Source organism: Epinephelus lanceolatus, chromosome 3 (assembly GCF_041903045.1).
Source record: "Epinephelus lanceolatus isolate andai-2023 chromosome 3, ASM4190304v1, whole genome shotgun sequence".
In the NCBI taxonomy this organism is placed as follows: Eukaryota; Metazoa; Chordata; class Actinopteri; order Perciformes; family Serranidae; genus Epinephelus; species Epinephelus lanceolatus.
Window position 1 is genome coordinate 38,802,566 of NC_135736.1, and position 27,460 is coordinate 38,830,025.

General features: G+C 40.1%; 1 protein-coding gene across 2 annotated transcripts in view; it reads right to left on the reverse strand.

Moving 5' to 3' along the window:
* Positions 1 to 3,365: 3,365 nt before the first annotated feature.
* The window catches only part of chrna8 (cholinergic receptor, nicotinic, alpha 8), a 58,301-nt gene continuing 34,206 nt past the window's right edge, over positions 3,366 to 27,460 (reverse strand). For both annotated transcript variants that reach the window (XM_033624665.2, XM_033624663.2), the window contains exons 4-10: positions 26,416 to 26,525; positions 16,150 to 16,229; positions 14,460 to 14,627; positions 8,130 to 8,324; positions 7,496 to 7,582; positions 5,894 to 6,003; positions 3,366 to 4,907 (exon numbers count right to left, since the gene is read on the reverse strand). In XM_033624665.2, coding sequence (XP_033480556.1) covers positions 4,323 to 4,907; positions 5,894 to 6,003; positions 7,496 to 7,582; positions 8,130 to 8,324; positions 14,460 to 14,627; positions 16,150 to 16,229; positions 26,416 to 26,525 — 1,335 coding nt within the window. In that variant the 3' untranslated portion in view covers positions 3,366 to 4,322. The remainder of the gene's footprint in view (positions 4,908 to 5,893; positions 6,004 to 7,495; positions 7,583 to 8,129; positions 8,325 to 14,459; positions 14,628 to 16,149; positions 16,230 to 26,415; positions 26,526 to 27,460) is intronic.

The window sequence follows — 27,460 nt, forward strand, 5'->3', positions numbered from 1 at the left end:
CCGATCACCACATAACTTTGTAGGCATATGACCACACATAATCTGAGGGGACCCCTCCATTATTGACCCGATCAAACAAAATGGGGGCGCTACAGAGCTAATTTCTTATCTAGGCCTAACCGCCATATCGATTTTTACTAAACGTGGTAGATATGTAGAACAGGACGCCTCAAGGTGACTGGAGAAATTTAACTCTAATTGGCAACTGGGTGGCGCTATAATAACAGAAAAATGCTTAAAAATGGCTGAAATGAGACTGATCACTGCGGCTCCCCCTGTGGACCAATATTGTTGTTTTTTTCTAATTTTTGGTTTGACTAAGTCATGGTATGGAATGCTGTACTCAATGGGTATGGACTAATAATGATAAATATTGTTTTTAATCAATCAAATAGTTTAAATCTCTGAAAATACGGGTTACAGTTGTTAATTTTGCAACATGTGCCAACCAACAACGCTCAGATTTGACCCAACTTTGTGAAGAAAATTATGTTAGCCAGCAAACATCACTTGTCAGAGACTTTCAGATCTTATATTAAAATGTAGCTGATTGTTATGTCTGTTAACTAAAAGTAACACTTTTCCAGTATCTCTGTCTAACACAGTTTACAATGCATTTAGTCCACAGACCACTTTTTTACTTTCAATACCATAAAACTGAAATGTTATCCTTGCCAAAAAAAAGTTAATGACTGTCAGATGTTTTAACGCAGTAGGTTTTGATGTTACATCTTTTTTGCTGTGACCTTTAAAGGACCAGAAAGTAGCAGTGTACCAGCCAACCCCGGTCTCCCTTACTTGCTGTAGTCTCATATTTACTGTACTAAAGCAATCAAGTTATATATTGTCTGTTTAATCCATACAAAAACAGAAGAATAAGTAAAACAACTATTTGGGTTAAGTAGTGTTTCCCTGTTTCCTGTCTTTACACTAAGCTAAGTTAACTGGCTGTTGGCTGTAGCTTTGTATTAACCACACACACATTAGAGTTATATCTTTATCGGCTCTTGACAAGAAACCCTAAACATGGAGCTATTCCTTTAACCTAATACCATTACATTACATAAAAGACTGACCATATTTGCATTGTTTAAAACAAAAAAAAATCACATTCTGGTTGGAAATTAAAAAAGGGGTATGAAGATTAAAACTTCAAAGCTGGATAAAAAATGAAGGAACACAGAGTTCTGCAAAGTACTGGCTTCACCTTGTCCTGTTTGTCCATTATAAGTGGACATGACATTTAAATGCTTTACAGTCTTGGAGTCAAAGAGTGGTAGGCTAGTCGATGGGTGGCAGCTGTTTGTCTTCACTCGGCCCATTGATTAACTGTAACAGCATGAATTCCATTTCAGTGGCTGTTTCTGCAGCAGTCACGCAGTGTCCAGCATTTTGATGTTTTTATTCCCCCTCGGTTCTTCTTAAAACTCCACTTAGAATGGCCATGTGCGAGTTTTGGAGAAGTCTGCGAGTGCACTTGCGTGCGTAAAAGTGGAAATTCATGCGTGTCTTGTACCACTGAGGATCAGCGGGGATGCTCGGGTAGTGAGAAGGTTTAACACAAATCTGTTACATAAGGTCACCCAGTAATCCTTGTTGCATGTTGTTGCTAGAGATTAGAGAAGAAAGTGTTTGCCTTTCGCTGAGTATTAGAGAGTAAAAACACAAAGCACTCGGCACTACAAAAGATTAGTACCGAATGTGTCCCTAACGGGGTGATTTCCCCTCAGAATCTGTTTAAAAATCCCTCAGAAGAACAAATAGTCTTTCAATCACTACTTGCACTGATCTTCTTTCTTCATTGTGAGCTTTTCTGCGAATACAGCAGCACATTGTGTAACTTGCACACAAGTCAGATAAACATTACTCTCAAAAGAAAAATACATTGCTAATTAATGTTAGTGATTTAAAAATAGTCAGAGTGTATCATATGCTAACTAACTACATTGTTTAGCACAAGGGATGATGGCAAAGAGAAATGTTGGGAGATCCCCTCTGAAATTACTTCACGCTTTAATAAACTGTCTTGAAAAGAGCAAAACTGTAAATGTCTCTGATGTCATAGTGAAGTATGACTTTTACTGCCGATGGTAAAACTTTATCTTTTCACATTTATGGATATAGAACCACCTGGATGTAAGATGTGCCAGAAGGGAAGTGCAAGGAAATAATGAGAATGACTTGGAAGGCAAGAAGGAGGTGAGTAAGGACCAATCCAGTAACTACAAATGGGAAAAATGAGATAAGATGGAGATCTTTAAAGTACAGCTGAAACATGAGTCCATCAAGAGACAGTTAATCGGTAGCTTTTTCTGATTATTAACAAACTGTTTTAGTCATTTTTCAAGCAAACATATTCACTGTTTCCAGCTCCTCAAATGTCAGGAATTGATGCTTGTCTTTTTCATATATGCAGCCCCGTGGCCAGAGGAAAATGTTGGCAGGATACGTTTCTGGAAACCACAAGTCCATTACATTTGCACATTTCATACATATTATATCAGCATTTTTAAAGTGACATATGTGCTGACTTTGTCATTGGGAGGTGGAAAGCATGGTGTATGGTGTGTCACATAGAAGAGACGCCTGCCAAGCTGCAGTCAAACTGTTTATGACCAAAAAAACCAACAAAACCCATTGTCATTTAGCGAGTCATTGTTGTGTTTCCATTGGCTTTTTAGGCCAAATGTGGGTGCTTTGTTGCTATCCATCAAAGCAGTTGTTTTTACCAAGACATCACTAATACATTAACCACAGCGTTGTTGAAACGTCAAATGTAATAAGGGAATTAATGAAGGTGCAAGTATACGGGGTTTACCCACTTCTATTTCTGGCCCATCCCATCAGCCAAAAAGTAACTGGAATATATAGGAGAATGTACTCACTTCATACTCAGTAATCTAACCAATGAATTCAACATGTCCATGGTTTGCAGAGATTTATCATGCCAATATTTTTTCCCGGCAACTGGGTTGAAAAATTAATTTAACAGACCACCAAATTTGGAGGGTGTGTTTTGTAGATAACATGGAGAGTGAAGTATGACGTGTGTGTATGAATCAGTGAAGTTGACTGCTTGAACTAGCTTGCAGGCGTTGCTCCATTTCAGTCAGACAACTCATGTTTTAAAAGTTTATTTCAACAGCAGAACATAGAGTTTGGCATCTAGACTACGGCCTCATCGCTTCCCGCAGGTATGTTTACATGTGATATTGGGGAGTGATTATTAAATATTTCTCCCCTTAGCCGGAGCCTGCATGTGGATGTTGGGGATGGAAGTAGGGCTGAAAGTGAGCAGCAGTGCTGATGCAGGGCAGCAGCAGCATAGACAAGGCAGAGGGAGAGCTGGGAAGATTTTGCAGCTTAAATAGACTGCCAAATTGGGAGGGTGTGTTTTGTAGACCTATGACGTCTATGTATGAATCAATGCAGCTCGAGTTGACAGCCTGAACTAGCTCGCAGGTGTCACTCTAGATTGGCATCTAGACTCTGGCCTCATCACTCCCTGTTGTGTGAATAAAACAAGCAATCTGAAGACATCACCTTTGAGTCTAGAAAACTACCAGGCATTTTTCACTATCTCAAGAAAATTATAAGTGTATTAATTTAAAATGAAAGCGACCAGTTGCAGCTCTAGTTAAAGAGAAGTGAGATGCACAGGCGTACAGAGTCAACAGGTCAGCAGCTCTCAGTAAATTCAACAACTTAATAAAAAGATTTAATCTCAGCTTCACCATATTTATAAAGTGAGATGTAGAATCACTAGAATACAGGCCTGCAAAAACTCTACTGACTGTACTGTATGTAACTGCTGAAGACATTAAGACATTTGTAGAAGATGAGAAGCACGACACATGGGAAAGGAAGTGGAAAAAGTGAGGAAAATAGCAGAAAAAAGAGCTGTAAGAGAAGGGAATGTTAGCAATATATTCTGATGAGATGTGAAGCCCAGGTGGTGGCAGGTAAATGATGTGGTACAGCAGGGGTACAGATGAAAGTGCATTAGTGTGAGTTTCTACATCATTAAATACTGCATGTAGCCTCAGCCTCCTGCATACTGTGGTATACTTTATGTGCAGTGTTAGCAAGGAGAGCCACCCTGAATGGGAAAAATCACATCATCTCCAAACAACCATATACTACTGACAAATATGTGAAGATAGAGGGAAAGGTTTGCTTCTGGTGACTTGTAACAACACTTCTAAAATAACTGTGTGGCTTCACGTTGTCGTAGCAGGGAGGCTTGTGTGGCACAGTTGTAATCATGTCAGGATTTTTAATGTTAGCTCTCTTTTTCCTCTCAGAGAGGGAGGAGATCAACCTTATGTGAAGTCTTTGGACACAGCCTCAATGAAATTGGGGGCTGACATGAGGATGGTGAAGGTGCAGATGATGGAGAAGAGCGAGAAAGCCACCAGGCACAACCGATCCACCACAGCCGCTGCAAACTTCCACTCGCTGCAGATTGCCTCCCCCTCGTCCTGCTCCCGGAAACGTCTGGCAATGTACTGCACTTCCTCCAGGATCCGGGAAATTTCCGGAACCTGCTCCAGCAGCAAAGTCCGCGTCTGTTCTGAGTGGATGTCATGTGGAGAGGAGCCGTTAGGATGGCCACCTCCACCACCACCGCACACCACCACACCCGAATCAGTGCTTGGTGGGAAAGCAGGGTTGTCTGTGCCCATTGAGTGGTAGCCAAAGTACAGGTTCATGCTCCCGTTGGTCGTGGTCGACTGGGTGGATGCCTGCCCTGGTATGGTGCTCATCTGAATGCTGTTGGTGCTGGTATGGTGTGCAGGAGGGTGGGAGTACTTGTAGTTTTGGGGGCTCATGGCTGCTCTGCTTTCCTCTCCAGGTTTCTTCATGCGGAGGAACCAAGCGCACCAGTTGAGAAGGATAACTCGGACCTGGATGAAAAGATGAGATAAGGTGGAGAGATGGAAGACAGATTGGTGAGTTAAGGACCAAAATATAAGTGTTAAATTCATATGAAAAACAGACAGAGGCCAGAAGATAGAAATACAAAAAAAAAAAATAGAACCTCTACTCCCCCATACTTCTGTTAGTGTGATATTTGCCTTTCCATAGAGTGCATTATTATTTAATAACTGTGTAGTTCACAGTATATAATCTTGCTAATGATGAATTGCTTTTATGATCTTGATTCATATTTTGGGTAGTGATGGGCAGAATGATTGATAATGGTAAAATATCCATTATAATGTATTGATTCAGCATCCCACCTGTATGTAGGTAGGCAATGTAAGCTCAATACAAGGTTACAGAAATGCCACTGACCACCGACATGCCATTCAAGTAGCAGACATCCCAGTTACCTCTGTAGATCCGTGCTGCATTCATGTGTCAGAATAATCTGAAAAATAAGTTCCCGATCATTTTTGTGGCTCATCTGATCTGTTTCCTTTGCCCTTTATTAACAACATGTTGTTAATAAAATTCATGAACACATTGACACATTTGACAGGCTGACCCAGTACATACTGATGTGTTAGTTCATTTTTGCCCATCACTAATATTGGTGGAAACCTTCATGTAATACAAAGCTTTGTCAAACCTTAAGATAAAATAAACCTTCAGAAATAAATCTAAATGTACTGTATAACTGTACAGTTAATACAAAGTAAATGCACTGTTGGTGGATATTTCTGCTTATGATGGTCTCTCACAAACAGTTAAAGTGTTGTTAACTCACACTTGGAATAACAAATACATTTGTCAACCTTTGAATAAATGTTACTGCATTACTCCAACAAAGGACAGCTATAGCTTAGCAACAGCCTACATGAGTAGTTAAGTGTACCAATATTAATAAGTTGTGTGGTTATTTGAAAATAATGCAGTTGTTGGGATTAAAAAATTATTGTTAACCTACCCATTTGGGCATCTTCCCTCCATGGGGGTCATGGTGGTGGAACTGTAGTACCAGGACTGTCACCACCACAGACAAGCCCACAATCATCATGGTGCTGGCAAAGTACTGAGCTAGAGGAGAAAAGGCACATAAGTACAGCAGAGTAACTTCCATTTGTGACAGAGAACAACTAATACAGTGTAAAAGTGTAATTCTGAATGAAAAGCTCATGAATCTACATACAGTCCGAGGAGAAACATGAGAGGTAAGCATTGTATTTTGGCAGGACTGCTGCCGAGTCAGCCCGTTGGTTGGTTGGTTAGTCAGTGGGGAGTTTATCCCTGTCAACAGACCTGAGGTCATACCACCACAGGGAGTGGTGGGAGGATGACTAACGTTTTACTTCCTAATGTACAAACCAACCAAAACATAGATACACACTCGCGGGTATTTGCAGCCACGGAAACATGAAAATGCATAACATATGCATGTAGGCAAGCACGCTACCCGGTCCACCACACACACAAAACACACACAAACAGGAGATATATTCCCCTTCAAACAAAAATTGGTCATGTTTTATTTTGGTCTGGCTCTGATATCAGTGAGCGCATATAAAGATGGACCAATCAAATGCTTCTGTATACACCTCCATGTCAAAGTATAATTGGAGCTCTCATTGTGAACCTTGAGGAGTATTTATTTTGTCTTCAATCTATCAGTTCCGCTCCACCTACAATGTGTTAATATGTCTACACCAATAAAGGTGAGTTTGCTAATGGCTTCGTTTTACATCACTGAGCTGCCAAATGATACTGAGCAGCATTTCTGTCTGCAGCCTCCCCTCCCATGTCATGGGCGGCTGCCTCGTCTCCTATAGTCTGTATCAGCATGGCTTCATTCCATGCAACTCTATTGGTCCTCTGCTCTGAGGATAATCTCCACATCCTGTATCAGCAACCTCCCACACCCAGCTGCTAACGGCTGCCCTGTGGTGAATATGAGGTGTGAATATCTCAGCAGTTTAACCTATAGTTAATGGGGAAAACTCTACACACTGACCCACCAACTATGGTATGGCACTTTTTAGCCTGTCTGGCTCCTTAATGAAGGTCAGATTCAGGTACAAGGTGAAAAATACATGAAATATAACCTTTTTATTTTCCTTGCAAAAAGACTGACACCACCATTTTTAAAAATCATGACCATTAATGTAGAATACTTGCCCACATTCTGCATTGTCTCACTTCATTTTCCCAAAGTGGTTAGAGGACTTGTTATGCTTATTTTTGGGTCGATACTTTCTACTTGAACACGTTTACAGGCTTACACAACTGCATACAAAGTATATAGAAAGACACTGAAAATGTTGAGGGAATTAGTAAGCTGCAGAGATGATTTTTTTTTTAACCTTTGGAAACAGCCAGGTTAGCTGTTTGCCCTTTTCCAGTGTTTATCTATTATTATGAGTAAATATCACGTCTGACACAAATAGCTAACTGTTAGGAAATAAGCCCTTGCTCATTTTGTGATCCATCTCAGTTGTTTTTCTTTGTTTTTCATCACTTTGAAAGCCAGACAATAATCACACTGAGCACCAATTAAAACAGAAATGTGTCTTACCAATCAGAGGAACAGAGTCTGAAGTGGCAGGCATGATCTCTGCTACCAGTAACATGAACACTGTTAGAGACAGCAGCACTGTGATGCCTGGAGGACGACAGTAGAGCAGAAACACAAAGGATAAATTCTTTCATCACAGCCTAGTTTGCTCTTAAATGGTGACTTGAGAGTACTCAAAATAAATGCAGCTGGTCGCTTCAAAATAGGTGAAATCAGCTGTGGATTTATTTTAGAATATTCAGTCTCTTTTCTACCCTCTAGGGATTACTTGCAGTTATATATTTACTCTGACCCCGTCTCACTGAATGGCGTTTTGAAACTAGCTGATATTTTCGGGTCCAGGTGATTATCTTTGCTGTGTTTATAATGGAGCTTTTATTCATCCGCTAATGAGTAAAATCCAACTCAAATGCTAATTCCCAGCCATAATGCCAGCATTAGCATAGAGCAATGACAAATAAATGAGTTAGCAACAGTGTCGGGACCTGGTGGGCTGATATCACCAAGGCGGGGGAGAGGAATACATTTTTGTCTCTATGTATGATTGTAATCATGAATCACTGTCCCTCTGTGTTAGTGTGAGAGAATCTGTATGTGTGCTGGGATGGACTGATGTGTGTGTCCTGCCCTGTACCGAGTGAGATCTTTTCTCCAGAGTCAGCAGGGAGCAGGAAGACCAGCAGGGCCAGGCCAGAGATGAGCACACAGGGGATGAGCAGGTTGAGGCCGTAGTAGAGTGTCCTGCGGCGCATGGTGACCGTGAACGTCACATCGGGGTAGGGCTCCTTACAGCACTCGTAGTACAGCTCATTACGCTTGGCTGGCACACCTGGGGGAGAAAAGAAAAGATGGGAAGGTGTAAATCAAAGGTAAAACACATAGAACTGTAAAATAAAAGTCCAGCTCTCAGTTCTGCTTGGCTGAGTAATATTTAAGATCTTATAAAATAAGTGGTAATGGTGCAGCTGTGGCTGTTTGAGCGGTTGGCAGAGAGGATCAGTTTACAATCATTATTAATACATGTTTATTAGTGGCATTTAAACGTGATTGAATGGGTAGATTTGTGGGCAGACAGTTACTGGTTTGAATCCTTGGACATAAAGAGAGAAAATGAAATGATAAATGCACCCCTGTCCTTTTTATTTCATCATGTACAATACAGTGGGTTATGGATTTAATGTCAGTCACTCAAAGATGCCACAAAATCTAAATTCCAGACTTTAACTAAGCACAGTTGGAGCAGTTGTTGTGTTTTTAGGAAGATTAGGATTTCAACATTAATGTATTGTCCTGGTAACAGTGTGGAAAGCAGCTTGTCGCTGAAAAAAAAGCAGTGCACTCTTGCCTAAATGATTACTGTACATAATAGAGTGATGTAATCTTTTATATAAAGTAATAATCCTCCCAACACAGTTTTCACCTTGTGTAGAACAGCACATTTAAGCTTGTCCAAAATCACAATGAAGCACAGCTTGTTGTGGTTTGTTGTCTAAACATTTGAGTCGTAAATGTTTTCTGCAGCAAATTAATTTTTTTTTTTTTTTTACGACGGCAGCCACCTGTTTGAGAGCAGCCTTTCTGTTCTAACTCTGTACACTGACTGATAGGCAGTTGTTGCTCTTAAGCTCTTTATCCTCACTGGATCTGTCTAGACGTGTTTTGTGTAACCACAGAGGTGATTTGTAGACAAGGTTCATGTATAGTCCAATCTCACGTCCAGTGTGTTCACTGGACTTTACAGCCCAACATCAGCAACAGTTCCTTATATAGCACATTTCATACTGAATAGCAGTTTAAAGAGCTTTACAAATTGCACAATAAAGTCAATAAGACAAGATAAAAAAAAAAACATTAAAGGGACAGTTCACCCCAAAATTAAATCTTCATATTTTTCCTCTTACCTGTAGTGCTATTTATCAGTATAAATTATTTTGGTGTGAGTTGCCAAGTGTTGGAGATATAAGCTGTAGAGATGTCTGACTTCTCTCCAATATAATAGAACTAGATGAGACTCGGCTTGTGCTGCTTAAAGTGCCAAAAAAATTCATTTGAAAAACTCAACAACAACAATGTCTTTGTTCAGAAACTATTGTAGAGGCTAAGCCAACACTTTAAGCCACTGAGATGCTGCACTAGGATGACTTAAGTGATGCACTGATTGTTACCATGTCTAATGAATCAAAGTCTGAGTCAAACTTGCTTGTTGAACCTTTGTCAGTGTCAATTAACCTTGAATATGTTTCCAGTGATACTCAAAAACATCCACACGTTTAACTCCCACAGCAACAAGCTGCTTCAGCAGTCAAAAAAACTATTTTTCTTTCCAGGTGGAACTACTGCACAACATCCTCCAACAATACCACTGTGCAGACAGAAGTGTGCATCTACTCATGGACGAGAAGCTCCTGCTTGTGCGTCCTCCTCAACTGAGCTGTAAAGTCAGCTAGCTCAGTGGTGCCAGGTGAGCTAACACGAGATGCTAGCAAAAGTCTAAAAGAGGCACACGGTTAAGTCATTTTATCCCCATTCAAATTAGCAGAGGGCTAAATCAAAAGTTAGCCATTGGCATGGCAGAAGTCTCCAGTGGTCTTGGTCTGTATGCACAATGATAATAATTTAAAACCCTGTGAAGTCAAATTTTTTGGCTTCATGCGCCTCTGAGCAACTTTTGCAGGAATGAATGGTGCCCCACCTCCAACACTGTGTCTTTATACATCCATGTCCAGGACAGATAGCGGCTAGTGTAGCCTCAAGCAGAGATGAGGAGCGGGCTTCAGAAGTCTAGTGACCTTGCTTCTTTCTAACTTTATGTCCCCAATTTATTGTTCATTTTCACACTCGTATTCTTCAACCAATGTTGACTCAAGTGACATCACATTAGAGATTTATCAGACTTCACACAGCTCCCTCTGGAGCCACAAATGGCTTTAAACAACTTTGTCCACATAAGCAGTAATAGCCTACTGCCTGACGCCTGAAAACAGACTTTGATGTGTAAAATCAGTGGAGTTCCCCTTTAAGATAGACTTAAAAAATGTGAACCTATCCTTTAATCCTCACATTTGAACATGGGCATATTATACATGCATACATACATGTACTCCATATTTTGTGTTTACCCGAGGAACAATCAATGAACCTGAGTCACAAGACCTACGTGCTTGTACTTAGAATGAAGAGCACTGCTTGGGCAGGAGAAACTGTCAAGACCTGTCAAGAAGCTCATTAAACTCTGTGTCAACTTTAAATTACCCCACTATCCCTGCAAAACAATCCTAAATCATTTATTAATCCCTAATGCTCATCACCATGCCCTTATCTGTCTTGCCGGCATATTCACATTTACAAGACTAATCTGCCTTTTCCATCAGGTCAACAAAAGAAAACAATGTCACCTTGGTCTGGTCAGATGCAAAAAAGTCCTTGTGTGTAAAACTTGTGTGCATTTGTGCGTGTAGGAAGATTAGAAAGCAGGACTTTGATAGATTTCATAGCGCAGTCATTTCAAAGTGTTATCTTTTCCCCTTGATTAAAAAGCCACAATCAGTGAATTGTGTGTGTTTTGTGTGTGTCTGTGTGAGAGAGAAGGAGGGAGACTCATTTGTGGCTCGAAGTCAAAAATCAGTGTTTGGTAATGGAGCCTCATCGTACAGCTGTATCAGCCATTCACAAGTTCAAGTGTTTACTGATTCTGAATGAGGCCTGGTTCAATGTAATCAGTGATATAATTAAAATACACTACTCAAAAAAGCCCAGAGAGAGTGTGTGTGTGTGTGTGTGTGTGTGTAAACAGTGTTTATTCCTATAGAAATGCAATTTAAATTAATTGCATGGATTCAATTTAATTTCATTTAAACCGCGTCGCTTGAACGCTGAAGAGAAATAGCCTTTGTTAACCATCTATTAATTTGATGGATTGCAGACCTGCAGATGCAACCACCACATCCTGTGTGTGTGTGTGTGTAGATACATACGCCGGCATGGGCATGGGAATGTTCTAAGGCACCAGGACAGTGTGTGTTCTTGGCCAGCTTGCCGCCTGACCGTGCCTGAATTAAGTGAACCATCCCGAGGCCAGCTGTCACCACACACATACACACACACACACACACACACGCCCCTCCATTCCCCCAGCCAGCTGGGTACTCTCACTTTGTGTTTAAGTATATTTGTGTGTGAATGTGAATTATACTGTTGGCCTCTGATTAACACCCAAACTTGAGTTAAAGATGATGTGAGCACTTCATTTCCACATGGGGAGAACGAGGGGAGAAAAATAACAAAAAACAAACGAGGGGAGAAGAAAGAAAACAAAGAAATGAGCAGGATTTATTAGCTTTATATTACCTTTAGAATCTTATCTTGAACTTAACCATTTCTGTCTTCCTTTGTTTCATAAGAAGAGACAAAAGAAACTTGGACTACAAAAGGATCATGGTAAAAGACACAAATAAAAATGAATTGAGCTGAGAAGATTCCTGTTTTTTTAAACTGTAATGTTAAAGTAAACACACTTATTTGCTCCCTTGTTGAAATAAAAGAGAAGATAGATACCACTCTGTCTGTGCAGTATATATGAAGCTGAAGACAGATACTAACATACTATTCATACTAAGCAGGATGTCAAATTAAGCATATAGTGTGTTCCAGCTGCATAGTATGTGGATTTTGTATATGCAAGACAAAACCAGATACATACTTGATTAGCAACAATTTCTGAATATGTGGCATGACCTTACTGAACATACTCAACTGTCCCACAATGCATTGAAAGTAACACTTTAGCTTTCTTATATGAGGCCAGTTTATCCAAATAATGCCTGTGTGGAAACCTGCTGCAACATTTTTGGAGATGTGAGAGCTGCTGGACAGGTCAGAGCGTCTGTCAATCATGTGATGCAGTCTTATGACTATTATTATTTTGCTTGAGCTAACTTAAGTGTAAACAGTCTGTTGGTAACCCTAACCCTTGATTGTTCATTGAGTAGGCAGTATGCAGTACATACAGACTGAGTGTTTAGGTAGTCTTAGGCAGCATGTCAGTTTGCAATTCTGAACACAATCTTTCCCCAAAGCAGTGACTTCCTGGAGATGTGTTGTCATCATAAGGTCGTCAGAAAACTAGCAAAACCTTTGGGAAGCTACTGCTGCTAACCCAGGCCATCAGGAAGCGCTCTGGGCTTTGAAGCTAATTTTCGTAGTGGCCCAAAAAAAAAAACATTTTTCCCATAAACTTATATTGGTAAAGAGACATCTGTATATCAATGAAATGACTTGTTTCACTATTAGGATTTAATCCATTGGGTCTGATAACATTTGGAAAGTCTAGCAGAGCTGCAAGATTGAATCATGTTATCTTAATTCAAGTTAGCGAAGTGCTTAATCAGAAGTAGCCGGCTTGGCTAGTAGGTCTCTTTCTCTATGGGTCCAATGATGCGGAAGCACCACCGATCATCTGGGCAATTTCTCACTCAAAGTGTTTTTGGCTTCATGTGCCACTGAGCAACTTTCATAGGAATAAACGGAGTCCCGCCTCCAATGCTTTATCCAGGTCTCTTAATACATCCATGGGCTAACCCCATGAAAACCGAGAATGTATAATTATAACTAGGTTCCCAAGATGGCGCCTTATCAGTCCAATGGAACTGCTCATCTGACGCATGTGCCAAAAAAATCCTCCGCGATATGTGGCCACCTAGATATGTGCAGTAGTGTTTCTCCTGCTGGCTCTGCCTGCTAGTTCTCACTCGGCTTATAGACATGACATAACATCACAGATTTTTAAATTGCTTTTCTCAGCTTGAGGAAAGTTTTACAAGTATAAAACCTCCATGAATCAAAAATTCATGATAGAACGAGTCATAATTGACCTTGTTTGCAGTTCATTAAAAACCAAGGCTGAGCAGCATTCTTGGGCCCTGATAGAAACACAAATTGTTATTTTCACTTTAGCCAGACTAGGTTTTTCCCCCAGTTGTCAGTCTTCATGCTGAGTTAATGTAAGCAGCTGGCAGTAGCTTCATATTTACCACACAGGCCCAAGAGTAGTATCAGTCTTTCCAACTATCTCCCACCAAAAAAACAAATGTGTATTTCCAAAAATGTCAAACTGTTCCTTTAAAATTCTATCGAGCTAAAACCACTTGTTTTAAACCATGAGAGCCACTCAACCTTTAGTCCCATAATTCTCACACAAATCGCTCTTTAGGTAGCAATCATCCAAAGAAATCAACTTACACATTAATATATATAATCAAAAGCAATAGTTCAAGGGGAAACTGTGTGGATACTGCTGCAATAAACAACATTCTCCAGCCTATCTTTAAGCAGAACTGATAGACAGGGAAGTGTCAGTGAGAGCAGCGTCTTACATGGAAGTTGACATCGCTGAATCACCTGCTGTCAGAGCTGTGTCATGCTGACTGGTTGTCTGCCTCTCTGGAATATGACTTGGAGGGCCTAGCTAATGTTGAAAGTGTCTGTCTTTCTGTCTCAGAATCTGTTACAGTAGTCTTTCAGATTCCCTGAAGGTTTTTACAATTTGCATGGCAAACATATCGTCCAGATATTGGGAGTGGTGTCAGTCATTCATCATATCAGCTCTCACACCTTATCTTTATCCCTCATATGTCACCATGCAAGTTATTTTACATTGATTTCTGCACTCATATTTACCCATACCAAATGATCACCAAAATATTTAGTGTCTGACAGCACTGCTTTGACATTTACTTCAGTAAACAGCCGCTAAAAGCTTTCTCCACGACGACTGATACATTTGTTCTAATATTATCCTGTCAGAAAAATAAACACACATTTCATAAAAGCAATATGGGTAAATATGTTGTGTTATAACAAGCCAGAAACTGAAGGACGGTCTTATCTTAGATTTAATTTTTATTTTGTTTTACTGTTGTCATCCACCTGAATGTGTTTGAGTGTGCCTGTCTGTTTTTCCACTTACCTACTAGATCCCATTCCCCGTTTGGTATGTAGGTCGAGATGTCCACATCCATCATCTGGAGGTCCAACAGCCAGCCGTTGTGGGTCCACGAGCCAAACTTGAGGTCACACTTCTGCACATCAAAGGGGAACCACCGCACATCGATGTAGCAGGTACTCTTCAGGATGCCTAGAGAGAAGTGTTGAGGGAAGTAATGAAAGGGAAGCACTAAACACTTATTTCGGTGTGTGATTTGCTTAATATGTTTAAAATCTAAAGTAACTAGTACATTTCAGTATGAGTCATTTCACTCTTTCAAGCCTCAGAGACTGGAGCAAAACATGCCAGTGACCGACAGGCAAAAGTGTTTCTGGTTCTGTTGATCAAGAAACACTTCAGTGTCATTTAACGTCAAATTGTCCATCAAAATACCTTAATTTTTTGCTTTTGTTTTTCAGTTTGACATACTTGTAAGCATTTTCGTTTAAAAAGTTACCAGAGTAATCAGCAAAAGTCAGAAATCTAGGGTTACATATAACTATTGTTTCTATAGTGTTCACCTTGTGGCAGGTCCTACAATAAGAGACGCATTGAAATGTAGTTGACACACTGTTAAATGACAATGTGTAATTTTCTGCTGCTAGGGGTCTCAATCAAAACAAAAACAAAAGACGGAGCAATGCAGTCAGTTTGTCCTGACTAGGATTCTGTCAGTGTTCATTGTTCAGGATGTTTTTACCGTGAGCTCAATTATCCGCTGAGTGCTCCTCCTCTCCAAAACAAACAGACCCAGTGATTTAAACTGGAAAGAGAAGAAAGCAGTTTGGCTTGTTGTGGAGGGGCTACTAGCCCAGCTCCCGCTAAAATATGCTCACATTTCCTCCACAATAACTTTATACCAGGAGTCGAATCATCCACAGAGATTTACTGCTCTCCAAAACAAACCGACCCAGTGATTTAAACCAGTAAAAATACTGAATAAAGCAGCTCCTGAAGTCAAACTGCTGCTGATGTTTGTTCAGTTAGTTTCTTTGCTAATGTAAGATCCAGACATCTGATGAATTAAAATCCTTCAACCAGCTGAAACATATAGCCAAAAACGACCACAATCTAAAAAGTATATTGTAAAAATGTGGCTTAAAACTGGATAAAAGTCAATTTATGACAGCCACAACCCTGAAGCATGCACAAAGGAGATATGACCCCCTAACAGGTGATGAAATGGATTGTGTCCTATATTAAAACTACAGATTTCTCTGGGTTTGAACATCGCTGTAAACATTTGGGATAATGTGAGTGACCTCAACAAAATATAAAATGCTGGTCGTTTTTAGACAATTTAGAAAAGATTGGTTATATGAAATATTGGTGCCTATAAACCTTTCACTTTTCTCAATATTTGGCCTGTTTTATCCTTGACACCTCTTTGTATCTGAAAATCACCAAAACAATGGGCAACATTTCAGTCAGTGAGTTAGAAAACAGTGAGGAGGAGAATGATGACAGCGATGATGATAATGACAGTGATCATGTTGGTGTTCCTAAAGATGACCACAATGATCGAAACATTTTTGATGTGAAAGGCTGCTAATGGTGGTGAGGATACAGCAGAACAACTATAAGTAATGGTAATACAGTGACAAGATCAAGCTAATGCAAATGAATTGAAAGTGGGTCATTAGTGAGCGAGAATATATTTTGAATGTCTCACCTGGTGGGATGTACTGGCAGGATCCTGACGCATTTACCAGCACGTTTGTATGGAACGTAGCATCAAACCTCTCATCAGCACTACGAGGAGAGAGGAATGGATAATGTAAAACCAGTATCGCAGCATGTAAAGAAAAAGCTCCCAAAGCAAGGAAAATAGGAGTTCTAGAGAAATACCAAGAAAAAGACAGACCATAAACAGTAAGTGAAGGTGACAGAGAGAGGTAGAGACAATGGGGATTTGTGTAGATCCAGACAGACAGTGTTTAATTTTACTGATCATCTTAAACAAACATGTTTGTCTGCCATCGAGACGTCCTTCAAGCAGACAGGGATTATGTACACCCAAAAAGCAAAGTACAGACATCATAATCACAAAATTACACATTTCACACAGGAACAAAAATCATCCCTTGAACATTACAACAAAGGACTCTACATATCAAAGGACAGCCATTCTTAGACTATAATTACAAATGTTGAGGACTCTTTCTTGCTAGATATAAAGTATCTCTCTGCATTCACTGTAGTAAAAAGCAGCACGTCAGAAATATTACAAATCCAGTCCTGGCTAATTGAATGCCTTTAACAAGAACTTCAAAGAACATAATAAGTGCATTCAACTTCTAGTATTTGTCAACTAAAGAGCACTTAAAGAGCATATCTTTCCATCGTGGCTACAGATTACTTACTATGTGGATCTGTCATCTAAATTTTCCACACCTTCAAGAACACGGTGACCGAATAAAAACAGAAATACTTGTAATACATATTTTTGATGCCAGAAAAAATGTCACACAATCTGTTAAGGCAGAATAACCTTGGCCTACGAATCAAGGAATCCAAGAAAAAATACTGTATATGTTTTGTGCATAAACTGCCTTTCACCATGCTTTATAAAATCTGTAAGGTACATTTTAGCCATGCTAGTGGCTCTAACGATCGCAATTTCAGTTGATCAATTCAGGCTGTAATTCAACATTTTTGCCTGGACAGAAATATCTCAACAGCTATTGAACGTTTAGCAATGCGTTTTTGTAAAGAAGTCCCTGGTAAATAAAAGATATATTCAGTCCAGTCATTGGAAGAAAAAGTTGGAATTGTATGTTTCTGCAAACGACAAATATGTTACATTTGCACCTTGTCATACATATCACATCGATGTTTCTAAATTAATGTCTTATATAAGATGAATTTATCATCCGGAGGTGGAGGGGATGGTGGATGGTGCGTCACCTTGGCGAGATGCCTGCCAAGCTGCAGACCATCTGACTGTTTGAAACCAACAAACAACAAAAGTGATTGTGATTTAGCAAGTCATTGCTGTGTTTCCAGCAGCCTTTTTAGGCTCCAGACATGGGTGTTTTTTATTAACCCTTTTTTTTTTTTTCTATCAGAGATAGAGCCATGAAAAGTGGTTGTTGACATCACTGTGGTGATGAAGTTGGGACTGTGTCCCCCAAACTGGGTATCTTAAGCCAAAACATGATTTTTTTCCTAACCATAACCAAGTGGTATTTGTTCCCAAACATAACCACACAATAACGAAACAAGGTTTCAGTGTATCCACAACATAAATGTAACATGTATGTAATGTATCTGTGGTTTGCAGAAACGTACAATGCTAACATTTTTTCAGCCAGTTCTGGCGTATCCTTGGTGATCCACTGATCTTTCCTCTTGCGCCATCAGCAGGTTGACATTTGGGGTTTTGCATTAAATATATTGACAACTATTGGATGGATTTCTACATTCATTAATGTCCTCCTCAACATGAACTGTAATTCCTTGTTGATTCCTGACCTCTAGTGTCATCAACAGATCACAATTTAATGTGGCTATTTCGCCCAAAGCACAGTCAAGCTTTATAGAGCTGCTGGCATGGCAGACAAAACAAAATAGGACATCCTTTACAGAAGCCGTAAAAGGCTTTATACGACAGCAACTGAACATGTATCAATTTATTCAGAACAAGCATGATATTTTTTAATACCTCTCAGTACGCTGTGACCCCCATAGAAACTCCGAATGACATATACTCATCATTTTTAACATTATATGAGCACACATCCAGAGCCAGACAAAACACCCTGACTCATACCATCATCAATTATTGTCCATTAGTACATATCTACCACTAACATTATGAGACTGGGAGCAGTGGGAGAATGTGAGGGGCATGTCTAAACTCCTCCTGAAGGCTTTTTGTTGGACAGGTAGAACATAAATTTAAGCTAAGTGAGTTGGGAACGAGCCCAGGAGGCCAATAACAGGACAAGGCTTTACCCAATGCAGATTTATAGCCGCTACATCAATAATCTAAATCTAATCACTCTTTTCACTTAGCAGAGGGTGGAAAAACAAAGAGGCTGTGAGAGTACTTCGAAGCAGCTGTAATTACTCTTATTCACTGATGAGAATAAATGAGCTAAATTAGCATTTAGCCTTGTAATGGTATTTGGAATACATCTGCCCAACAAATACATTAGTTGTGTAGCACGAGCATTTTCAAACTGTTTGGTGAACCTTGTACAAATGTAGAGACTTTTATATTTATATTTATATATATATATATATATATATATATATATATATATATATATATAGCACACATGAGCTTCACCAGGTGTCTTGATGTGAAAGCTACGTTTTAATTAGATCACTAAGCAGGTGGAACATATGTCATGTGGAAAGATAAGGGCATGATCAAGGTGTTGAATTCCAATGGAGTCCTTTTGTCCTCAGAGGAATTCTTCAATAGCTTAACCATCTTTTTCTTAGATGTAAGCCACTGAATGAAAAACAATAGACACGTGTAAAAATGTGGAGCCATTTACTTTCAAAGCAATAGATCTTGCCAAATGTATAAGCTCAGAGAAGTCAAGAGAAACTATTAAAGAAAATCCGAGGTAGACGTGTACCTCTAAATGTTAAGTAGGGGTGGTAGTGGCCACTTCCCTACATCACACCCCCTAGCTCAGATCACACTTCTTAGCCTTTATTTTGACCTCAACTACACACTTGTAAAGTTTCGTGACTACATCTTGCACACTTGTGATGCTATCGCTGTGACAAAATTTGTACAAAGACACACCTGATAAAAACTGCTTCCTGCTATAAAAGGTGTCTCCAGGACCACATTTTGCCATGACGACACACACACAGACTTTCAAGGTTAAAACACAACCCAGTCGCAAAATGTTGGCATTGTACATTTCTGCAAACCATGAATATGTTACATTTGCAGGTTATTGTTTCTTTACCTCACAACAACACTGGTTCAGGCACCAAAACCATTTGCTTGTGATTAGGAAAAAATCATTTTTTGGCTCAAAATACCCGCTTCTGGTGCTGTAATGCTGGCAGGAAACGCAGCAATGTCTCCGTAAAAAACAACTATTTTTGTGGCACAGTCTCCACAGAAATCGCAGCGATGTCTCAGCAAAAAATGGTTGCTTTTTGCAGCCCTATCACTGATGGAAACTCTGCATCATGTTGCTAAAAAAACATCCAAGTTTAGTGGCTAAACAGCTGCTGAAAATGTAGCCACAAAAAACAACTGGTTTTGTTGTTTGTTGGTTTTGAACATGGTCTGTAGTGGTCTGCAGCTTGGCAGTTGTCTTGCCAAGGTAACACACCATCCATCATCCCCTCCACCTTCCAATGAAAAAGTCAGCTCATATACTACGCATTGTATTTAGGGATTGCAGAAATGTAAAATGCCAAAATTTTCTGTTGGCAACTGGGCTGGAATCAAAACCAGCCATCGCGACATCACAGCATGTAATAACCTGCTTAACCTGAGGACAAGATGGTCCACAAAATGGGCACATATCTGTAAGGGTGCTGCTACACACCCACAAAGCCCTAAAGAATACAATTTTAGGCAAATATCTTTCCCTCTTATACAGTACAGAATGTACTTCTTGAACATCCACTCACTCAATTAAATTGCATCACCCACACTGACATTTCATGCCTGTGAAACACTGTTACATTATATGTTAAAATATCATCATCAAGATATGCAGCTGAGGTCAGAAAAGACAGCATTGTACAGTCTGTACCAGTTCACAACTGAAATCATCTTTACATGTACAGACAGCAGTTCAACAGTGAGATGGCTTCCATTATTTACATAAAAAATAAAATGAAAGCAGAAAACTCAGTCCCTTTGTGTCACAGCTTCCCAAGTGTCTGTAGATGGTGAAATATTCAAAATCATGCCGGGGACAGGACAAATGGTTCCTATATTATTCATCTGGCATGAGTTTAGGTTTGCTGCAGTGCTGACATGGGCACATACAAAACATACAGCTGTCTACCTTCTGTATCCCCCACCAGTCCGGCTTTACAGCACTTCATGTCCAAACTGTCTTGGCTAACTTGGACAGACTACCCTGTCTCTCCAAGCTAAACTGAAGGAACAGACAATTCTAAATCTCCTATAGTGGTTACATGCATAGTGGAAAATGCATAGCTTTGCAAATTCTCTACAAATGAAATAACATCAAAGTTGATCATTGATCTTTGGCCTAAGGTGTTGTTGTATGAACCACCATATGATCAAACAATATGTCTGTTACGAATTCCCCAGGCGGCATCCTCTTCTGAGCCCCACCCAGGCACTCCAGGAAGATCAGATACTTTGAGCTGCTGTTTGCTGCATACGCATTAACAACAGTCAGACCTTTCATCCTCAAAATATACCAAGCCCTTCCAAGTTTTTTCTGTCCCCCCAAGTCGCTCCGATTACAACGGGTACATGATATCATATTTACACAAGAGTTTCTTTCTAGCCATAACCCTACGGCTACCTGTTCACACCTGGTATGATCATTCATCTTGGGTCGGATCACAAGTGGACAGCTCGTGGTCTTTCTGTTCACAGTATACATTAGAATGTGTCTTCACCATTAGATCTCCCTTACATGTACATCATTTCATTCAATGTCATTCGGAAAATATTGTTGCAAGAGTGTGAGCTTGGCACTGGGAACAGTTGGTGAGAGTCTGCCACTGCACACAGTGACAGGGCTAACTGTTAGCATCACACAGCTAACATTATCTAACAGTTATCAATGAGTCCTCATACAATGGTTCATATCATATCCTAAGAAAATGCACACACAACAGTTTGTATGATATCCTACAAATTAGCACGCCATGAATGACGTTATGTTCTTTTACAATTACATAATTAACATAAATTTACGGAAATTAGGTTTGGGCAAGTAAAGTTACTGTGGTTAGGTTTAGGAGTAAAAAAATTGCGATAGGGACGAACCTTAAAGTGAGTTCACTTAAAGTTATTTGTTTCCATCAGCACATTGGTCACGTGACTGCAGCCTTTTAAAATGTGTGGGTTATGCAGGAATTACTGATTTATCATTACCTGGGATATCTATGAATTTTAGTGCATTACTTTTCATGGGAAAACTTATAAACAGTGCATGAGAACAGCCTGACAGAGTCAACCTGTTTCAGTGTTGAGGTGAGTTTGTTGAGACTGCTTAGCAGCTGCTGCTCTGTTAGATGGAGCTAATAAGGCAGATGTTGAACTGACTGTTCACTGCTAGGAGAGCAGCTCCGGGAATGGTCCTTCAACACTGCATTTAACCAACCTATGTAACCCCAGCAACAGTCGGATAAGCAAGGGCATCAGCTAAGTAGGTTGTCCTTCAGTGTGGCTCGGGAAACATTAGCATACAATCTGCTGAATGAATGTGGCCATATGCAGAGAGACTGGGTGCATTCACACCTGTACTTAAAGCTCACCACTTGTAATCCTATCACCCAGGATGCATGTTAATACCAGTTGAAAACAGGGTCTGTCAAAGCACCAGATCTCTATATCTAGATGGGCTCACAAAGTACGCCTGCAAGCTCCCCTCTCAGGCTTGGCTCAAGCAGGGCATCCCAGGCAAGGGTGCTCAATCCAAACACTGCTCTTAAATGTGTCGTACTGTGTACAGTGACTGTGAGTTAAACAGTAGAAAGTAGAAAGTAATCTACCAGTAAAGAGCACGTGCCTGTATTTGATTGGCCACCACAGCATCTCGCCAAATGAGGTTGGGTTGCAGTCCAGCTGGATGACCCTGCCTGTTTTTCACCAGAGCCCTTTGCATTGGCACCCAAACTGCATCACTGCACTGTCCTCATTCAAATTAATGAGGAGGATGTGCTTTCGTCATGCAGGGCTGAAGTTGCTCTGAATGTGGCTTTAAGGCACCAGTATACCAAGTCACAACTGCTTTTCAGATAGTTAGATAGCTTTGGAAACCCCTTTCCCCTCATACCTTACCAATGTCAGAATTGGGGATGCTCTGTCCGACAATTTATATAACTTTCTGAAACCAGCAATGTGATATTAACAAGCACTTCATAGTGTGATTGGTCACCTGTGCAGAGAGAAAAAGGAGCCAATGTTTTTGAACTTCTCTCTGAAGTTCCTTTTCTATTTCTTACACAACTATTCCCATCATTTGTTTGGTAAACAACCATCAATTTTCAATTTTATTTATAAAGCCCAATATCACAAATCACAATTTGCCTCACAGGGCTTTACAGCATACGACATCCCTCTGTCCTTCGGACCCTCACAGTGGATAAGGAAAAACTCCCCAAAAAAAAACCCTTTAACGGGGAAAACCATAAAACCACCATGAATGCTTTTGCACCATTATCCTCACACCTCCCCACGTGAATACTCAGAGGGGTTTCCTGGTATTTATTCAAAATACTTTCACAGCTTAATTGTTTTACTACATTTACAATGTTTGTATTTCTTATACTTTTTGTCTTTTGAAGTCATGCTACTGCAACAACCTAATTTCCAGGTGGGTATCAGTAAAAGTTCACCTTATCTCATCGTTTTAATCCCGTTTCTCGCTTGCTTTCCAACTTCATAAAAATAGAAACGAATGATTTTTGCTGATAATTTATACTGTATGCATAAGGAATGTCAGTTTCAATCTGCGTCTGTGTCAGGACTATATTGTTGTTATCATTAGCGATCACTGATCCCCACCGTAAGCTGCTTAATGTTCTGTATCATCCCTGTTAGATAGCCAAACCTCTCTTTTCCTCCCCTCCGTCTCTCGTGCACACACTAAGTGAGAAATCTGTCGCTACCATCCCATAAAAGAATCCTCAGTCACCTTGAGGGTACAGCTGAAAAGCCGGTGCCATCAATCAACCCTGCCATGTATCAGGTTATTTTTCCCACATTACAAGTGTGATTCTTTAAGTGTGGGTGTGTGTGTGATTCTGAGGAGGCGTGAAAAGGATTGATGCATTAAAGACATCTTACTCCCCTGTTAAATACCCTCTCTTGGAGCTTGACGGTTTAATAATGGTCAATAATCACACAACCTTTCTCCCCAGGTGCCTTTTACCATAAGCAGCACTATAAAAAAGCAGTTTCACTCACATATGCAACAGCGCCAGACAAACACCGCTTTAGTATTTACTCAGGTGGTATTCCCATGGACATTTATAATGTGATTTATGTTTAGTATGGCGGTCCTCATTGAAGTAACAATCAACTTCCATAACTGTATTTACTGTGTGAAACTATACAGAATGCTTGCCATTGCAATAACCTGATAAATGACTGTACAGAATCTGATTTTTTCCCTGTTATTGCATTTCATCTAATGCATTACTTTATCTTTGTGTTATAGGCACAAAAATAACAAATGGAATCTTCAAGAGCCAAAAGAACTTAAAGATAAAAACACCAGACTTCTGTGCAAGGTAAGCATCAGGCATTTCTCATGCACTGTTGGTACATTTTCCTACAAAAAGTAATGCACCAAAATTTGCACAACTCCCATGTAATCATGAGCCAGTAATTTGTGTATAACCCATGTATTTGGGAAGGCTGAGATCACTTGACGAATGTGCCGATGGAAGTAAAAGCAGAAGCGGTCCCTGAAGGGAGACAGGTTGGGGTGGTGGATAGGTAACAAATCAAAGGACTTTCCCTCAGGAGACTGGTGTTCGTCACCATGTTTCTTTTCTAAAACCTAACCTACATAACTTAACATTACAAGATACTGTTATTTCACAACCATCTTCCGGTCTTGAACGTACAAAACAAAACAAAAAGTGGGAAGGGGAAAAAAGAAATATAAGAAACACAAATCAATAAAAATCCTAACAAACGTACCAAAAAAGACAGTATCTCAAATGAACAGCACACAGGAGAAACTACCAAACAGTTACAGATTATCTCAATAAAGAGCCCTCTTTCTTCTCTCCCAGGGTTTCTCAAGATAACTGGTTAAGTTCTATGTTTCAGATGTGAACAGATATTTCCGTCTTTTGTGAATTTAATATATTTACAAAATCACATTGTGCACTTCACAATAAAAAGGCCAGCAGTAAACAAAATTGATCTAATTTTCTATATTGTTTAGACAGACCTCAACCTAGCATGTAGAGGTCTGTGTTTTTTCTTGCTTGCTTTTTAGACAAATTATATACAACATAATTTTCCATAACATATTCGGTTTGTATCATTGTAAAAGTATGCAGTACATGTACACATGTGCCAGACAAGGTCATGTGATTTCACAGAATGTACCATGTAAGAGGCACATTGGGTATTTGTTGTTGTTTTTCAGTATGTCACAGCTGTTGAGCAAGACGGTAAATGTTCTGGATGTCATTTGTTTACCATGTAGGCGACGGTCTGTAATAAATGTGTAAAGATGGCTTGTTTTTCAGGACAAACTCTGACATGTTTTTTTAAAGTGCACAGAAAGCCTGAAAAACAAAATTGACACGGGTACATGATCAAGCTACTTAGAGGCAAACTTGAGAGATCCTTGAATCGTTGTCAGGAACTGAGCTGGTCCAGATTACATTGTCAGTATCAATCACAGAAACACCTAGCAACCTATTTTATTTGAACAGGCACAGCAGACTCATCTTGCCAAAATGGCTGAGCAGGTTGAATAGGAAAGGGGTTCAGTTAGGCTGACCTATGAATCAAAGGGACCGATGAGCTGTTCAGAAACCATTAGTTCTGTTTTTTACCGTAATTCTTTGACAAAGGTATTAAAAGAAATGAGCTCCACAGGAATGTTTTCAATAAGACCTGTAGAGCTTAATATGAGGGTGAATCATCTCTACAAACATGATGAAGTCACATGGTGATGTCTTAAATAAAGGACTAAAAGAAATGACTTAAATACTTCATACAAATAAAGATAAATTACAGAAATCTGTTGACATTTCCAGCCACTTGTGTTTTCAGTCGTCTAATTCCTACTGCCCATTGCAGGCAACAGATGCAAAGCCCCCTGGGAGTTATGGTTTATGTCCTCCCAGAGGGAATTGGCTCAATCACCTCATTAAACGAGGCTGTAACCAAGAGTGATATTTCATCGGGGGAATATTTGTATCCACTGTCTCATAGAGTAAACAGAGCCCAGGCAGTCTAGAGTGTCCATCTGTGTATTATAGAAAACAAATTCATATAGAGAGGGGAAAAAGAGAAAGAGAGGAGGGCAGAAAAAATAAGTACAAATGAAGGAGAGTATGCAGAGCAGAATGAAACTGTAGGAGCAGTGACAGATTAACCAATGTGCTGATCATGCCAGGCACCAGTAGCCATTGATATAATTATCAGCAAAAATGAGGTTTCATCATATAAGTTGCCTTTCTTCATCCCGTCCTTAACGTCAGTATACTTTATCAAATAACCATTCTAATTCGAAAGAGTAAAACTACGCTGTGTGGATGATTTTAAATGCAGTGTGGTGAAATGATGAATCACTCTGTCAGTTCACAAGTAAAGAGACTCTGAGGGCCTGTGGAGTAGAGATTAAATATGGACAGCAGAATTACATTATTATGCCAAGATTAATGTGACATTATAAAATATTTTATGTAATTCAGACTAGCCAGCTTCAGAATGTAGAAAAGTAGATTAAATCAATAAAACTTTAAAATTAACTCAAGTAGCTGGTGAAGGAATGAAATTATTGGAGTAGTATTAAAGGAAAACTCTGCCCATTTTCAACCAGGTCTGTGTCACGCTGGTGTGGGTGGTGTGTGCAGAAAAACAGTGTCAAGGGGCCTCTGTGTATCAGCAGCCCATGAGCCAAAATCTGACAGATGATGCGAAACACGTCATTTTGCATCATCTTGCAGACTTCAGCAAAGTATCTCTTTAGGTTGGAGAGAATAAGAGAGGATATAAAACAAGACAAGACTAGGCAACAGAACAGAGCTAAAAGTTGTAAGTATACCCTACCTGTTGTAGAGGAGGATATCTGGGACCCATACCAGATTGGAAGGGAAGCGCAGGTTTTGAACCCCGGGGTAGCTCTCTGCGTTCCATGATAGGTAAATGTCTGTCCAATACTGAAACAAACAATAGAGAGTTTAAATGAGACAGACGAGGTAAAGACGTAAAAACAAGAACAAAACATAGGAAAATACAGGTTAAAAGTGCTGCATGTAACTCTGGAGGAAGATGGTTGATTGAGTCTCATTCCATCCATCCATCCATTTTCATCCGCTTATCCGGGGCCGGTTTGCAGGAGCAGCAGGCTGAGCAAAGCACCCCAGATGTCTCTCTCCCCAGCAACGCTTCCCAGCTCTTTCTTGGGGACCCCAAGGCGTTCCCAGGCCAGATGAGATATGTAATCCCTCCAGTGTATCCTGGGACTATCACTGGGACGTGCCCGGAATACCTCTAATGAGAGGCACCCAGAAGGGAACCTGATCAGATGCCCAAACAACCTCAGCTGACCCCTGGCTCCACTCCAAGCTCCCTCCGGATGTCCGAGCTCCTTACCCTATCTCTAAGGCTGAGCCCAGCCACCCCACGGAGGAAACTCATTTTGGTTGCTTGTATCCGTGACCTCATTCTTTTGATTTCTACCCAGACCATAGGTGAGGGTTGGGACGTAGATGGACCAGTAAATCAAAAGCTCCGCCTTCCAGCTCAGCTTTCTCTTCACCACAACGGTCAGGCACAGGGCCTACATCACTGCATATGCCGCACCATGAGTGGTTGACTGGAAATACGTCTCATTCCCGGGTCTTCAAATACCACACTTTGGACTGGTGGTTCAGTCTGACTACCAACCCAAAGCGTCAGTATTTGACAACCTGGGAATGAGACTCAACAATAACCTATCTTTCTCCAGAGTTACGTAACAGCACCTTTAAGTGAGCAAATGACAAAGCGTGAGAAAGATGAATGCCAAATTTAAGACTTTTAACTTTGTGTTTCTTGGTTTGTATCCCAGCCAGGCGATTTGCTCTTTTTGTTTTTGTTGCTGATATTATTA